Here is an 18,028-nt window from a genome sequence, read left to right as displayed (position 1 = left end):
GGAAAATTACTTGCATGCATTTTGTTTCTACTATAATGAGAATCTCATGGTGTTTAGGATATATAAAGGCTTACCTCAGTATATTACAGATTTGACTCCAGACCACTGCACTAAAGTGAAAATTCCAATAAAATGAGTCACATGAATTTTTTGTTTCCCAGTGCATATAAAAGTTATGTTTACACTATACCATAGTCTATAAAAGGTACAAAGACATTATGTCTGAAAAAGTAAGGCACATACCTTAATGTAAAAATATTTTTTTGCTGAAAAATGCTAATGATCATCTGAGCCATCAGTGAATCATAAGCTTTTTGTTGGTGGAGAATCTTGCCTTGATATTGATGGTTTCTAATAGACCGGGGTGGTGATTGTTGAAGAATGGAGTGACTGTGGCAATTTCTTAAAATAAGACAACAATGAAGTTTACTGCATCCATGTACTCTTTTTTCATGAGCAACTTCTCTGTATCATGCAATGCTATTTGATAGCACTTTACCCATAGTACAACTTCTTTCAAAATTGGAGTCAGTCCTCTCAAATCCTACCACTGCTTTATCAACTAAGTTTCTGTAATAGTTTCAGAACTTAATTGCCATTTCAACAATGTTCAGAGCATCTTCACCAGGATTAGATCTCATATCAAGAAACCACTTTCTTTGTCCGTCCCTACAAAGCAACTCCTCATCCATTTAAATTTGATCATGAGATAGCAGCAATCTAGTCATATCTTCAGGGTTCACTTCTAATTCAAATTCTCTTGCTGTTTCTACCACATCCACAGTTACTTCCTTCAATGAAATTTTGAAACTATCAGTCATAAAAGTCAGAATCAACTTCTTCTAGACCCCTGTTAATGTTGATATTTTGATCTCCTTACATGAAACATCAGTGTTTTTATTGGCATCTAGAATGCTGAATTCTTTCCAGAAGATTTTTCTTTGCCCAGAATCTGGGCAAAGAGGCCAGGGATTCTTCCTAACATCTGCAGTGCCCAGGAGAGCTCTTCCACAACAAAGGATTATCCAGCCAAAAATGCCAATTGTGAAAAGGCTGAGAAATCCTATACTGGAGAAAGCATGTGGAAACAAAGAAGAAAAAAAAAATTAAAAGGCAGAATGGGAACATATTGGTCAAAAGACAGGGGAGTCAAGCACATGATATGACTAAAAAAACAAAAGAAAAGAAAAATAAGAGAAATGAAAAGATAGAGAACAATATATGTATGTACATAGGCTTTTAAATGGCTAGAAAATTTTTGAACAATATCTTAGAAAGTGATAATAGCAATTGCCTCTGGAATACGGGACAGAGACTTTAGATGAAAGAGGAGTTTTCGTTTCATATACCGCTCTGTAGTGTTTGGAGTTTTACCTTGTATATGTATTGCTTTTTTAATTAAAATTCTTACTTAAAAATTAGAAAAAAAAACTTTAAAAAAATATCATTAATAGGTTAGGCGCAGTAGCTCACGCCTGTAATTCCAACACTTTGAGAGGCCTAGGCAGGACAGTCTAGGAATTCAAAACCAGCCTGGGCAGCATAATGAGACCTTGTTTCTTATTTTTTTAAAAGTCATTAATAATAGAATTAATTAGTAAATTTGAAATCACCCAGAGAATAATTCAGTACCATTGTTATACTGTCACTTTCTTAAATTATGTGATAAAATTGTATCTTTCTTCAAAAATAGCATACATGATTTAGCAGTGGGGAAAAATAAAACCTGCTTTGCTGTCTCTTGCTTCTGGAAAAATGGAGTGACTTGAGATCTTTTGCTAAGACCTCTCAAGTCCACTCTTTCATTTTTTATTCCATGGCATCCACTCTTATTTCCGCCTTTCATTACTGCTGCCGTAGACTATTTCAATAGCCTTCTAAACAGTTTCCAATCTCTCTCCAATCTAATCTATTTTATCTACCACTGCCAAGATGAATCGCCTTAAAAACTTACTCTTAGATCGCTCCAGTTCCAGTTCCTGTTCAAAGCTGGCCTTCAGTAGGCTGTGCCCCATCCGCTGCTCAGCAGGGCATTGAGACCAGGCTTCACTCTGGCTGATTCCATATACACAACTCCTGCCCCAGCCAAACTAAATACTCACTCTGTGTCTCACCTGTCCCCAGCTCTCTGCCTTTGTGAAGTCTCTTCCACAAGGAAAATCTCCTTTACTGAACCTCAGCTTTAAGATCCCCAATTTCATCAACGCATCATGACTACACCAACCAGAAGTAATCATTCCTTCTTAAATTCATGATACCTTGTGCCTTTCTTTATGGCACATATCTCATTTTATCTCATATTATTGTTACTTATATGTCTAATATCCCCTGCCAGAATTTAAACCCTCCAAGATTGATTCTTACACGTGTTTCCTATAGTGCCCAGCACTGTGCTTTCTGCTTAGCGCCTACTGAATGAAGAAATGAATAAAATGAGATATTCAATATTTATTACATTTATTTTTTTAATCTCAATTTGATATCCATTGCTTTTGTTGGTAAATTCTATTAACATAAAACACAGTAAAGCTCATACAATAAACATGGATTATAGAAAGTGCTGAGAATCATTTTCTCAGGCTCTATTTAAATTGCTCATCTATTTGCAGCAAGGATCCTGTTATAGGGAAGGACTATTTTTGTAATGGAAATGAATGACTGTCAGCATTTGGATTAATAGATAATCCTCTTGGAAGGTGTAAGGGGAAGGAGAAAGAGAGTACTAAATCCTTCAGCATCAAGTACAAGCTTTAATAAAGGAGCCAATAAAATAAAGGAATTAAGAAGACACACCAAAAGCCATATTCAGGTCAGACTCAAGTGCTGTTGATTTATGCTGGACCTTCTCTTACCCCCTGCCCTTGTTTGTTCTCTTTCTCCTTGCACCTATAAACTGCAAGACTCCGTTTCTCTCTCATTGCCATAATTCCAATTCTTCTACTTTCTTGCCTGGATTATTGCAACAGCTAACAAAGTTCATCTTCCTGCCCCCAGCTGTTTGCTTATCTGATTCACCCTTCACAGCAGCTGCCACAGCTCTCTTCTAGAATCAAAGCTTGTGTCCTATTACTTCTGGACAAATCCAGGCTCTCTAGCATCATCATCAAAATTCTTAAAGTTATGTCCTCTCCTACTCCCCAACCTCCTCATAGCTCAGGCTCCAACTGGACCTTGAAGAGATCCCCACTGGGGATGTAAAGTTTCTCTCACTTTACAAATAGAATCTTCTGCTTGGAGTGTCCTTCTTGCCTTCTCTGACTTTTCCCCCTTACTAATTGTTTAAGAGCAAGCTGAAATGTCGACACATAAGAGAAGCTTGCCCTGACATTCCTCTTCCTTCCTAAATGGTTTACTTTTCCTTATCTGGAATCTGGTAGCATTTTGCACACACCTCTGTTAGCATATGTTTCATTTTCTCCTAGACTGTTTGTTTACATACTTGTCTCTGAGCTCAGAGCTATTCAAAAGCATACACATCTTTCTGTCCCCAGAACACAGAAGGGAATTTGGGGAGTGGGGGACAGGATAGATACTGAGTGGGTGAGTGTTGTGAGTAAATGTCACTATATCCCACCTGGCTACAAGCATGGGGACTTCTCTTATACTTCCTGCCCTCCCCACTCTACACTGCAGCCACACAGCCCCTTCTTTGGTTCCTTAAACATGCCCAGTTTGTATCAGGGTCTGCACTAGCTTTTCCCTCCATCTGAAATACTCTCCCTTTATTTCTTCCAGTGGCTGGCTCCTTTGTATTCTTTCAGTCTCAGCTAAGATTTGCCCTCTCAGACCCACCTTTCTGAATAACCTGTGTCAAGTAGCTTCTCTTCGCTGCCCCAGTCACTAACCAACATATCACCTTATCTTGTTAGCTTAGTTATACTTACTATACCCTGAAATTGTAGTCATTTCTTGATTCGCTTTTTTATTGTTCTTTTATTTGATGTCTGCTTTCCTCTCATTAGGAAGGAACTGTTTAGTTCATCATAGTATACCTGGTGCATCTGACTCATAGTAGGTGCTCAGCACATGAATGAATGAATGAATGAATGAATGAATGAATGAATAAACCAATAAATGAATGTTTGCTGGTTTTGTAACAAAATCTATCCAGAAAAGCAAACAAAGAAACATTATTCCTATCTTAAGAGAACTCAAACTCCAGGAACTTTTATAAATTTCATGGGTGGGGCCGAAGCTAAAAATATTTTGGCAACTAAAGCACAGAGACACTTTTGGTATGCTAGGGTTCTGTTATAATACTCTCCTCATTTTGTTATTTTAAGCATGCCCTTGATGACGCAGAAATCTATTTAAATTGGCTGAATTTAGGAACAGTGCCACAGAGGAAGTAGTGGCCTACACTTGCATGATGACCATCCTGCAAGCATGATGTTAATCTCAGGTACTTAGAGCCTTTGGTGCCCTACACAATACCTCATATGTAGTGGGTACTGAATAAATATTTACTAATTGACTGAATGAATGCCTTTGTAGTCTTGCCCTGCTTTTTTCAGAAGAGCTTGAATTATTGCCCAGTTTTTCTCTGGGGAACCTAGGGTTTACTGGCCCTGTTCCCATCTCATCCATTGTAAAAATCCTGGCCTCATGCTGCCTGGAGGAAAGTAGGACCAGTCATTTGGCAGCACTGTCTGCTGTGGCCAGAAGGAGAAGGTTGCTTGGTGCCAGCAGATTTAAAAACAAAAAACTATTTGCCTTTGCTTGATTGATTGAGAGAATAGCTAACTTTTCTCTAAACAACAAAACAACTTCATCAGTGTAAATCTCCGTAATACCCCTTTGCGTTCTGATTCAATTTATCAAATATCTGAGTGCATACGTGGTACCTGGCAGTGTGCACAGTGTTGTGGATGAGATAAGTAGAACAGGCAAAGTCCAGGCCTTGAAGAGTGTATGGTCTAGCAGGAAAGATGGTCTTGATTGTCTACTGAATGACATTGCCTGTTTCTCTGCATGACCTGATCTACATCTAAGATTTTGTGGCTGCAGACACATGCTTGCTTAGACCACTTTCTGCTTATATTTTATTTTAATGAGACTGCTTGAAGTTTGTCTCAAGAAAAAAGCCTTCATTTTATTTTTTTCCCCTGAGTTCCTGTGATGTGATTGTTGTTTTTTTTTTTTTTTTTTTTTTTTTTTTTTTTTTTTTTTTTTTTTTTTGTGAGACGGAGTCACTCAGGCTGGAGTGCAGTGATCTTGGCTCACTGCAACTTCTGCCTCCTGGGTTCAAGCAATTATCCGACCTCAGCCTCCTGAGTAGCTGCTATTGCCGGCGCACGCCACCACACCAGGCTAATTCTTATACTTTTAGTAGAGACAGCGTTTTACCATGTGGGCCAGACTGCTCTTGAACTCCTAACCTCAAGTGATCCGCCTGCCTCAATCACACCTGGGATTACAGGTGTGAGCCACCATTCCCGGTCTTATTATTTGTCACATTTTCTTCTACTTATATATTCAATGGGATGGTGTTTTTCTGAAGGTTGATTGTCCTAAAGTCTCATTTACACATGTAGACATTTGCTATCCCTCATGTAGCAGTTAATCATGATATGGGAATCCAAAAGTTGCATTCAATCTTTGTTTTGCTGTCTTTGAAATAAGTACAATAGCACTAGTCTGCTGGATCCTGTTCCCCTTACTCTTTTACTCAATCAGATTTTTAAGTCTTTTAGCACTTTTTCCCTCTCTGCTGCTATTGTCAGTTTTCTTGGAACATCTACTTTAAATTGTTGTCTTATGTTTTATTTATTACAAGAATAAACTTGAAAAGAATTTTTTTTAAGACAGGGTCTCACTCTGTGTCCAGGCTGGAGTGCAGTGGTGCAATCTTGGCTCACTGCAACCTCAACCTTCTCAAGCTCAGGTGATCCTCCCACCTCAACCTCCTGAGTAGCTGGGACTACCATGCCCAGCTAGTTTTTGTAATTTTTTTGTACAGATGAGGTTTTGCCATGTTGTGCAAGCTGGTGTCCAACTCCTGGGCTCAAGCCATCAGCCTCAAGCAATCGGCCTGCCTTGGCCTTCCATTGTGCTGGGGCTACAGGCATGAGCCACCATGCCTGGCCTATTACAAGACTAAACTTTATACCCGTAATTTTGAACACAGTTGTGAGTATAGTGCACATCAAATGACACTAAAAGACTTTATATACCCAAAGTCTTATAATATGAAATAGTTAACCACTTTCATTCAACAATTACTGAAATCCTATCTACGACAATATACTGGGTTAAAGACTGGAAAATTGAACATTACCAGGAAACTCCCTCTACTAGGGTTAGTTCATTCTTTAGGCCCTACTATATGCCAGAAAACAAGGTTACTAAGAAAAATGACACAATCTTTGCCTTAAGGAAGTAGACTGTCCAGGAAGAGGGAAGCATCAATGCAAATATATTAGAAAAGCTTCAATAGAATTAGTTTCTGGGTTCAAGAGGGGAGTGATCAGATCTACTTTAGTGATTTAGGAATTAGAGGAGAGCAGAAAAAGCCTCACAGAGCTAGATGCTGAGCTTTTAAACTAGATTAGGTGTCTTATTGTACAACAAAAGTTGAGGGAGGTTCTAGGGAAACAAAGATACAGAAATGACAAAGTGTGCTATGTTGAGGCTGTTTCAGTTCATATAATTTGAAGCACAGCATATGGGGCAAAGAATACTAATTGAAGGAAGCAAAGGCAGCCTGGTAGAGGTCCTTATCGTTTATACAGAGCAGGTATGCAGGTTTGCAATATACTGAAGGTGAGGTGAGAGGGAGAGCAAGCAGGAGAGGGGATAAAGTGTTTTAAGTGGAGTAGTGGCATAATTTGATTTGTATTTTGATAAGATCATCCTGGAGGAAGCTTTAAGGTGAACTAGAGGCAGTCAGGAGAGCAGTTCTCTACTGCTGAGTCATGATACACTGTAACATCCATTGAAACTCATTCAAAAAGATGATTTGTATATGTTGCTGAGTTTCATTTTCTGATTTTTAAAGAACTTTTATCTTCATGCCAATAGGTGAGCTTGGTCTATGATTTTCTTTCTTATATTGCCTTTTTTTTCAATTTTTACAGCAAAGTAAAATATCTGCAGATGAGTTAGATAGCTTTTATTCTTTTCCTAATTCTCTTTCTAATTTTGTAACAGGTAATTCTATCTGTTCCTTGAAGATTTGGTTAAAATCACCTAGAAAACTGTCTAGGCTTGGAGTCTTTAATTTCAAGGGTGGAGAAAGTTTTTGTATATTGATTCAATTACTTTAATGGTTACTGGATTATTCAAATATTCTATTTTTTTCCTTGACTCAATTTTATAATTTATACATTTCTATAAAATAGTGTAGCTCATAGCAAATCTCTTCATTTTCAAAATTATTTGCATAAAGAAGAACAAATACTATTTTAGGGTAGATGGAAATATTTTAGTTTTGTTTGTTTGTTTGTTTGTTTGTTTGTTTGTTTTGAGACAGAGTTTCACTCTTGTCACCCAGACTGGAGTGCAATGGCACGTTCTTGGCTTGCCGCAACCTCCGTCTCTCAGGTTCAAGTGATTCCCCTGCCTTAGCCTCCCTAGCAGCTGGGATCACAGGCACCTGCCATCACACCTGGCTAATTTTTTTGTACTTTTAGTAGAGATGGGGTTTCACCATGTTGGCCAGGCTGGTCTTGAACTCCTGACCTTAGGTTATCTGCCTGCTTCAGCCCCCCAAAGAGCTGGGATTACAGGTGTGAGCCTCCGCACCCAGCCAACTATTTTGTATTTTATTTGTGGAGGAAGGTTCACAGATATATGTATATCTATCAAAATTTATCATGTATAATGAATAGATGTTCATAGTAAATAACTTATAATCTCATAAAGTTAATTAACATTTATCTACAGAAAATTATACATAGTGTTTTTTGTGATTAAAAAATTGTTTTCTGTATTCTTGGGTATGTTCTTTTTGTTCTTAATATTGTTTATTTGGACAATCTCTTTTTTTAAATGAATTTTGTTTAAAACTTCGTCCATTTCATTGTCTTAAATAACTAGCTCTCTGAGAAGAAACCTTAGCATCTTTGTTTTCTTTCTCTTTCTGCCATAAGTACCTTGCAATATCCCTGCCACAACTGCCACAAGTGCCACCACCGTCATTTTGGTGGGGCAAGTGGGAACAGGCGAGAAGATAGGTGACTAAAGGATATTACAACATTTGGGGCAGAGGCCAGAAATAAAGGGATGATTTTTTTCTTATTTCAAAGTGCCTACTGTAGCCAGCCGGTCAAGCCTAGTAGCTATTGGAGGCAGTTTCCTATGTGCAAATTGATGTAGTTGGAATATTATGTTGTGTCTTTGAGGATAACTCCTTTTACAATTCTTCAGAAGGGCTTAGCTGACAATGTGGAAACTCATTACCCTGTGGGAGCTGGGTTCTAGCACCTTTGTATTCAAGGTCATAATATTGGCTCTTGTTGCTTAACTCACAGACCGATGAAAATGGGCCACAGAATCTGAAAATAATACAGCATCAAATAACTGCTAAATAGTTAATATGTTTTACTATCTTAAAATTTATTTTTTAAATGTTTTCTTTTTTATTATTACTATTTTAAAGTTAAAATTAATATTATTTTATTTTACATAGAAATGAAGTCTCACTATATCGTCTAAGCTGGTCTTAAGCTCCTGGGCTCAAGTGATCCTCCTGCCTCAGCTTCCCAAAGTGCTAGGATTACAGGCATGAGCTGCTGTGCCCAGCTACTGTCTTGAAATTTATGTGTTTATTTTACCAGTATATATTTAGTTACTTAACACAACTTAAATTTTTCTTAAAAAAACCCTACTCTTTTGGATTTGAGGGTGCTAGTTATACTTTATTACTAAATGTGAAAACTTGATTGCTTTTAATTTTCTTCTAGTCAACAAATACATTCTAGAATAAAACATCATAATATGTGAAATGGACTATTTAATAATGTAGTCCTTATATCTTAGTACCAAATAAGATCTGAGGAAGTAATATTCCCATTAAAAGTATATTCAGAGATGCCATTGTTAGCTGTCTTGGGGCTTATTCAAAGTAATCAGGTCCTCTGTAACAGATGTACCAAAAATATTGAACATAATTCCCTATATGTATTAGATAATTTTGTGCTTTTGAAAGCTTGAAGGTAAATGTATTTTGTGGGTAGGACTTGATACTTACAAAGTCTAACTAAGCAACCTAATGGGAAATCAATAGTGCTTTTAATGGTGCTGGACATCAGCAACAAAGTTATTTATCTGAAATTTGAATTAGATCTCCTGGAATTGAAAGGGGGGTCATAAATTTGAGTAATTATTTTTCTTACTTTCTTGTGCTCTTTCAAAAAATGTATTTGAGGCGTCTTTTGTTTGTTTTGTTTCATTCTTAGGGAAAAGTTGAAAACCCAAGATTGGAAGACATTTTATGGTTTGCTAGGGCTGCTGTAAGTAACATAGACTGAGTGGCTTAAAAAAAAAACAGAAATTTATTTTCTCACAGCTCTAGAGGTTGTAAGTCTGAAATAAAAGTGTCAGCGAGTTGGTTTCTTCTGAGGCCTCCCTTCTTGGTGTGTAGATGGCCGTCTGTCCCCTCTATCTGCACGTGGTATATCAGTCATGTTTACATGATGGCAGCAGTAGCCTGTCTGGAGTGGCCGCTGCCATGACCTCGGCTGCAACAAGGGATGGAGGAGCAGCCAGGGCTTCATGCTCCACTGAGCCGGTAGGAGCTGGAAACATGCAGAAGCCCGCCCCCTTCTGAGTTGAAGAGGTGGGAGCACCGTTGATCGGGCACAGTCGCTGTGGACCTGGGCATCTCTGCATTCTCCAGGCCCAGGAAGCCCCCTTCTACTGCAGGCTCAGAAGTGCCTGCTCCTACTGCCTGGCCTGTCCCTGATCCCGGAGACCACTCTGATTTCAGAGTAAAGTTGTGGCCGAGACCAGATGCTGTCATGAGCTGGCCGGGTGTGCACATGCCCGGGGCAGTGCTGACACATCAACCCCCTGCCAACTCGGCCCCCTCCAGACTTTGGGCACTGATGAGCAGGGAGGCCAAGAGGGGGCTAAAGACAGCTCAGTGCAGGCCTGCAGGCACCCCTCATCACAGACAGCCTGGATGCCATGGGTACTGTGGAGGGCATGCCAATGGTGGCAGGAGGCAGATAGGCTCCTGGGTGGAAAGGGAGGGTCCCCAATGAAACCCCAACTTTAGACCAGGGATGACCTGAGGCCTGGGGTCCAGGCTGCCAGTTCTGTGGACCAGAGTGAGAACTTACGGTGCTTTTTCTGGGCCACCCGTGGCCACCCATGTACCAATCAGCACATACTTCCTCCCCTCTGAAGCCCATAAAAACCCCCAAACTCAATCAGACTCGAGCAGATGACAGGATGACCTGCCTGCAGAGAGGAGCTACCTGCTGTGGGACTCCTCTCTGCTAAGAGTTGGACATTCATTGGGACAGCCTGCCTGCAGAGAGGAGCTACCCACTGCAGTTCTCCTCTGAGCTGTTCTGTCACTCAGTAAAGCACCTCTTTGCCTTGCTCACCCTGCACTTGTCTGCATACCTCATTCTTCCTGGACATGGGACAAGAACTCGGGACCCACCAAATGACAGGAGTGAAACAGCTGTAACACAAATAGGACTGAAACATGCCCCTTGCTCGCCATGTTGTAGGCAACAAGAAGGAGAGAAGAGAGGAGAGAAGTGCCATGGCTCTTCAGGAAGCCCAGAACTAGTAGCTCCCGAGCCAGGGCTGTGACACCCTCTTTGAAGCTCTGCGGTTCCTCATGTCTCCAAGCTTCCAAATGCCACCACATTTCCTGGTGCCAGCAGTGGAAGCTGCTTGTGGTACCTCTGGTCCAGTTGCAGCCTAGCAGTGAGCCAGCACCCATGCCAGTGCCTGGAGCTGCCTTCCCTGCTGTAGCCAGAGTGCCTGACTGTGTGCAGCAGACGGACCCCGTGCTCACTCACTCACATGCCTCTCACCACTCCATACCTGGCTTGCCCTTGGCAGGTGTGGGGTCCGGGCTGGTAGCACAAGCCAAGTGCAGCCTGCCAGGCCGAGTGGGCACAATGAACCCAGCAGGCCTAAGCAAAACTCAGGCAAAGGCACCACTGGCAACAGAGGTTTCTGGCTGGTGAAGCGACACCCCAAGGATCCTGTAACATATGTATGTGTATATATACAAACATATATACATATATAATTAATCATTATATACATATTTATGAAGAGAGAAAAATTTTAAGGAATTGGCTCATGATTATGGAGGCTTTGGAAGCTCAAAATCTTCAGGTGGAGACCTGGAAAAAAATTGCAGCCCAAAGGCAGCCTGCTAGCAGAATTCCTCCTTGCCTGGGAAGGGCCAATCTTTGTTTTATTAAAGCCTTCAGCTGCTTGGATGAGGCCTACCCACATTGTGAGGGTACTCAGCTTTACTCAAAGTCTACCAATGTCAATCTCATCTAAAAACACTGTCATAGAAACATCCAGACAATGTTTGACTAAATATCTGAGCACCATGGCTCAGCCATGCTGACACATACAGTTAATTAACCATTATACAGGGCCTTCCCTCTGTACCTGTCTGTGTCCAAATTTCCTCTCCTTATAAGGACATTAGTCATATTGGATTAGGACCCACCCTAATGACCTCATTTAAATTTAAAATTCTGTCTCCAAATATAGTCACTCTCTGAAGTACTGGGGATTATTACTTCAACATATAAATTTGTGTAGAACATAATATAGCCTATAACAGCCTTTACCTTAAGACAGGCATAAATAGGAAGGGAAAATAGTCCTCCTAATGCTAAAATGTGTTATTTCCTCTTATCTTAGGATAAAGCATGTTTGTGAATCCTCAGATAAACCAATTAATTGTAATAATGGAAAGTAACTTTTTCATAAATTTACATTATGAATCTAGAAGTCAACTTCATTTTCTTTGCCAAGGATATACATTACATAGTAACTTAAAAATTGAGGTTATAAAAACCCTTTTTATTCTGGCCTATATCTGAATTTTTACCTGTTTCATTTCCATGCTTTTATATTATAACAATAAAGAGGGCACGTGTGAGATATTTTAATCTTGACTTATGAAATAATTTGAAGTCACTATTTTTGAAAAAAAGTTTTCACTTTTTCTGAAAATGTAAGAGCATACAAATGGGAAAAGCTAACAATAAAAATGGAAAAGAATTAGGGGCCAGGAAAGAATATAAAAAGGGGGGGGTGAGGGCAAATTAAAAACCACACTTCAATGGTTATCTCATAAATGAAATCTTGTAACATTATCTCCTAGGTTTTCTTCAGTATCCCAGTCTCTTCTATCTCTAAAATCCATTTAACAAAAGGGCAAAATATTTTCCTATCTCTCTGAATGAAAAAAAACAATGTTTCTGATTCTCTTTTTGCAGATAACAAGGAGATTTTTCTTTCCAAAGCAATTCACAAGTCCTTCTTAGAGGTTAATGAAGAAGGCTCAGAAGCTGCTGCTGTCTCAGGTACTGTTTGCTAAAATCTTCTCCCCTCTTCTAAGAGATTTGTATTTTTAGAGCAATCTTGGGTGGGGAGTGGGGTCTTTTTCAAAATGAAGCCAAAAAAGTCACTCTGCTTTAACTTAGAAGTCAAGCAAATGCTGAACCAGCCAGAATTTTCTAAACAGAATGTGAAATGTGAGCTCACTCCAGTGCCCCTTTACAGATAACTCTCATCTTCATTTTCTCTCTAATGAGAGACAGGAGGACATTGGCAGTTCTGTGAAAATAGATTTTTCTGCTGTGCTGCCGGTTTAAATATTTTAAATATTTTCCTGCTACCCATTTAAACATTTTTCTTCCTACCAAATTACTTGCTGAAGTTGATTCTTAATTTTGTCAGCAAAAAGTTCTTATTTTTTATTTTCGTGGCTACATAGCAAGTGTATATATTTATGGAGAATATGGGATATTTTTAATATAGGCATACAATGCATAATAATCACATCAAGATAAATGGGGTATTCATCACCTCAAGCATTTATCATTTCTTTTTATTACAAACATTTCAATTATACTTGTCTAGTTATTTTTAAATGTACAACAAATTATTGTTGACTTATAATCACTTTGATGTGCTATCAAATACTAGATCTTCATTCTATTTAACTGTATTTTCGTACCCACTAACTATCCCAACATACCCCACCCCCATCACTGCCACTGTTAGGATAGTGTTTTCAGAAGGAAATAAGAGCACAGTAGCCTCAGGCATCAAGACAGCTTGAAATCTTACATGTAATCTGGACTTTCTTTTGACAATTAACTATACTGCAGCAAGTATATACAATCTTACAGTGAGGATCTCAGGGGAATTTAGTAGCCCAGTCATAGGATACCTCGTTGCATTTCTCACTGTTATATTTCCCCTTTAATCACTGCCATCCTGACCACTTACTAGAAACCTGGTGACTTGCTATGTAAAAATACCCACTTCAGACAAAAGAAATAATGATTTGAAAATATAGAGAAACTCTCTTCAGTTTTTGTTTGGGGATTTTTTTTCTTTATTCTCCCCCTTCCTTTTACTCAAAAGTTATTTTAGTAAAGACACACATATTTATGTGAGACTGAGAATGAACATTTCATAACAAGCAGAATAAATTGTCCTATTATTTTAGTAGAGTAGAGGGAAGAAATTGTTTGTTTGGTTGGTTTGTGGTGTGTATTTGTTTTGTTTCACTTGGTTTTTTAAAAAGATCAAGTAGAAATGTTAACACCTTTATACTTTTCTCCAGTTAAGTCTTAAAATCTTGTTTCCTGTAAATTGTTGTCTTTGCATTAGATGGATAGGCCTAGATGGTTTTGAGGAATTACTCATTAGTCTCTGTACATCTACAGACATATAATTACTTTTTCTCTGCACTGTAGGAATGATTGCAATTAGTAGGATGGCTGTGCTGTATCCTCAAGTTATTGTCGACCATCCGTTTTTTTTTCTTATCAGAAACAGGAGAACTGGTAAGTTTATTATGAAAACAAAATTTTGTTTAATAGGCCACAAAGAGCCTCTTTTTTAAATGGAGATTTTTTCTCAATACTCATCATACAATTTATTTTCACAATTTTATTTATTCTTTTTCCAGAGATTGACCAACTGAATTATCAGATAATTTATAATATTGAAGTGAATTTTTTTTTTAATGAAAATAATAAGGCTGGTGAGGTGGCTCAGACTGTAATCTCAGCACTTTGGGAGTTCCAGGCAGGGAGGATCACTTGAGGCCAGGAATTCGAGCCCAGCCTGGGTGACATAGTGAGGCCCCATTCCTACATAAATAAAAATTTTAAAAAATTAGCCAGGCATGGTGTCACATATCTGTTATCCTAGCTACTAGAGGTGTTAGGGGTGGGAGGAATGCTTGAGCTCAGGAGTTCAGGGTTACAGTAAGCTCAGATAGAGCCACTGCTCACCAGCCTGGGCATCAGAGCAAGAGCCTTTCTCTAGAAGGAAAGAGGGAAGGGAAGGAAAGGAAAGGGAGAAAGGGAGGAAGGGAGGAAGAAAGGAAGGAAGGAAGGAAGGAAGGAAGGAAGGAAGGAAGGAGGGAGGGAGGGAGGGAAGGGAGGGAGGGAGGGAGGGGAGGGAGGCGGAGGGAGGAGGGAGGGAGGAAAAGAAAATAACATATTTTTCATTAATTGTAAGCAAGAAGGAAGGTAAATATTTTATTATTTTGTTCACCCCCTCTTTTGTTTACTTCCAAACCAATACAGGTACAATTCTATTCATGGGACGAGTCATGCATCCTGAAACAATGAACACAAGTGGACATGATTTTGAAGAACTTTAAACTACTTTATTTGAATAACAAGGAAAACAGTAACTAAGCACATTATGTTTGCAACTGGTATATATTTAGGATTTGTGTTTTACAGTATATATTAAGATAATATTTAAAATAGCTCCAGATGAAAACAATATATGTAAATTATAAGTAACTTGTCAAGGAATGTTATCAGTATTAAGGTGATGGTCTTGTTGTGTCATTGTGTTTGTGTGCTCTTGTTTAAAATAAAAGTACCTATTGAACATGTGACTAGATCTATTTTTTTTTATTTTGGAAGTTGTAGTATAAAGATATCTCTAGGTGAACTTTGGAAACAATGTTTCTGTACATCTTAAATCTCTCGTAATTATGCAGGATCAAAACAATAAAGTAAAATAGCATTATATACTTATGCATAACAAGCAATAACAAGTGAGGTGAAGACAGGTACTCCACAAAAATTCTCACTATCATCTCTTGGAAATAAGTGTATAGTGTAGGCAAAAGAATGCAAACTGGACATCATCCATATTGCTTCATGACAAGACCTGTTAGAAAAAAATAAAAGAGCTATGCAAATCTCAGATACCTATAGCTTATTTTCCCAAATCATTGAAAATTCATTTGGCTTCACATGCCTAAAGAAGTTTACAAGTCTGGTATATCACTATGTTTTGTTGCTGTAAGTAAAATTCAAACTACAATTTCCCAAAAGCCCCAAAATAAACCACATGAGCAAACTAACAATAAAAATATGCACTTTGGCATGTCACAGGAGAGTTAATTAGAAAAACCGTGCTAGCACGTATACTGGAAAATGGCAACTCACAGGACTGAACGCTGCCCACAGAAGTGTTCGTGTTTGCTCTGCATGGGGCTTTTACATTTTGAATGTCTGTAACTGGGGTAGCATGTTCCTTGTTTCTCCCGTTAATTATCTGAGTGGCTACTGGGCGCATTTGTGTTTGAGATCTGGAGAGAGTTATAAGTAGCTCTCTGCAAAATGCATTGGTCTTTATTTTCTAATACAATAAATACTTGATTCCAAAGGGGACAGTATCAACTTCAAGGTCTCCAGTAAATTACTTTATCTTTTAATATTTCTTGGAAAAAAATATTTCATAAGATCTCATGAATGGAACTATTTCTGTTTAATGCCAAATTTTTAATTCTATGATGAACAGTTTCAGAAAAAGTTTGACACATTTCAGAATTTAACAGAAACAGTTTGTGTGTTACTTTCTTGTGTATTAGGTATTGTGCTGATTTGGAGCTGTTTACAATAATTCTTATTATCTTATCACTAACTTTAATTCAATTCATGGGAGTTTGGGAAAACCAGGCCTGATCTTAGACCTACTAAATTCAAAAACTTGAAAATCCACTTTTTTCCCCAAGCTTTCTTGGTGATTCTGTTACATGCTAAATCTTGAATACTGCTAAAGTAAAGGTTACATATGGAATACTCACTTATAACCAGTTTTTTAGATATGGTTAATTTATAGAAACTTAGATCAATTGATGAGTATATTAAATCACTGCTTCTCAAACTTTATTGTGTAATGGAACCTCTTGGGGATCTTATTAAAAATTCAGTTTATCATTCAGTAGGTTTAGGGTGTGGTCTGAATAGCCTGGAGTGTGTTTCTAACAAACTTCCAAGTAAAGCCTTTCATGTTTGTCAATAGACTTTGCTGTTTCTTACTTTGTTAGAAAAACTCTACTTAATATTTGCATGTTTTATATTTTTATAAATGGAATAGAATGTCTGTATAATTTTTACAGAGTTTGGAGGGATTTGAGGGAGTGGGGTGACAGTATGCATGAAAAAATGCAATATACTTGTCCAAAATGGGGAAAAATAGTTTAAAGTTTTTTTTTCTATTACATACTATGGACAAATGAAAAATTATTCTGCATATTAGAACACTTGAAATGTATTCTTTAAAAATATGAAGACAGTTATAGGCATTATTCACAAAAGAATTTATGGATGCCAAAGAACATAGTACCTAGCACAATCTTTTACAGCTTATATTTTCAGAAGACTTACAGTTTATTCATAGGTTATTATAGAAAAGTGCTCTTGTTTTCATGTATAATGTATACAGGTTGGGTTAACTGATGTTGTTTCAGTATTGGTATTATGAGTTTGTGATATTCTTCATTACCATATCACTACTTGTTAAACATTATTTCTATATTTATATGGCCATCGGTCAATGAAATGATTTACCTACAAGGAAGAGTAAATGTCATTAGCAATCATGTGGTTTTTTTGTTGTTGTTTTTTTTTTTTTTGAGACAGAGTTTCACTCTTGTTGCCCAGGCTGGAGTGCAATGGCGCGATATTGGCTCACTGCAACCACCGACTCCTGAGTTCAAGCGATTCTCCTGCCTCAGCCTCCTGAGTGGCTGGAATTACAGGCGCCTGCCACCACGCCCAGCTGATTTTTATATTTTTTAGTAGAGACAGCATTTCACTATGTTGGCCAGGCTGGTCTCAAACCCCTGACCTCAAGCGATCCACCTGCCTCAGCCTCCCAAATTGCTGGGATTACAGGCGTGACCACTGCACCCAGTCAATCATGTGGATTTTATAAAGCCTAAAATGCAACTTTTATTAGCTGATATAAGATTGAATTCTACTATTCAGAAGGTTTACCTTAAAATATTTCAATACCATTGAGATATCCTTTAAATAAGAAAAGATTCTCCTGTGTTGTTAGTATGCTTGTGGAATGCTTAGAAATAGAGTACTTGCTAAACCAAGTTTTTCATTTTGTTTGACTTGGTTTATAATATCTTCAGTATTTTTGTTTGTTTTGGAAAAGTAGCATAGTCAAGCTCGATTTCCTTTAAACGAATAAATTAATACACACACAGTATACAGTTTGCCAAAACTTTTGCTTTTGAACCTTTTCTTAGAGAAAATCAAAATAATTATGTAGATTTTGCTTTTATTTTAAATCTTGATTTTACTTTGTATGTATTCAATAGGCTAGACTGAATAGTTATAGACAATATAATCCTATAAATTTTGACATCATCATAGTAACCAAATAATTGTTAGAATCAGTCTTAAATAGAAATGTTTATTTGAACACCAGAAAAAATTGGGGTTTTATAAAAGTAATTAGAATAAAGAAAATATCGTGAAAACATATTTTATTCTTATTAAGTGTGTGTGCATTATACGTAGTATAATTCACT

At 37.9% G+C, this 18,028-nt stretch overlaps 1 protein-coding gene across 2 annotated transcripts in view; it reads left to right on the top strand.

The window, feature by feature from the left end:
* The window catches only part of SERPINI1 (serpin family I member 1), an 89,590-nt gene extending 74,505 nt beyond the window's left edge, over nucleotides 1-15,085 (top strand). For both annotated transcript variants that reach the window (XM_017847441.1, XM_017847440.1), the window contains exons 7-9: nucleotides 12,432-12,518; nucleotides 13,923-14,012; nucleotides 14,763-15,085. In XM_017847441.1, coding sequence (XP_017702930.1) covers nucleotides 12,432-12,518; nucleotides 13,923-14,012; nucleotides 14,763-14,839 — 254 coding nt within the window. In that variant the 3' untranslated portion in view covers nucleotides 14,840-15,085. The remainder of the gene's footprint in view (nucleotides 1-12,431; nucleotides 12,519-13,922; nucleotides 14,013-14,762) is intronic.
* The last annotated feature ends 2,943 nt before the right edge of the window (nucleotides 15,086-18,028 follow it).

The sequence above is a fragment of the Rhinopithecus bieti genome, unplaced genomic scaffold, assembly GCF_001698545.2.
Source record: "Rhinopithecus bieti isolate Rb0 unplaced genomic scaffold, ASM169854v2 scaffold_30204, whole genome shotgun sequence".
Lineage (NCBI taxonomy): Eukaryota > Metazoa > Chordata > Mammalia > Primates > Cercopithecidae > Rhinopithecus > Rhinopithecus bieti.
The sequence above is the reverse complement of the archived record's forward strand: the minus strand, read 5'-3'. Positions and strand labels throughout refer to the sequence as shown.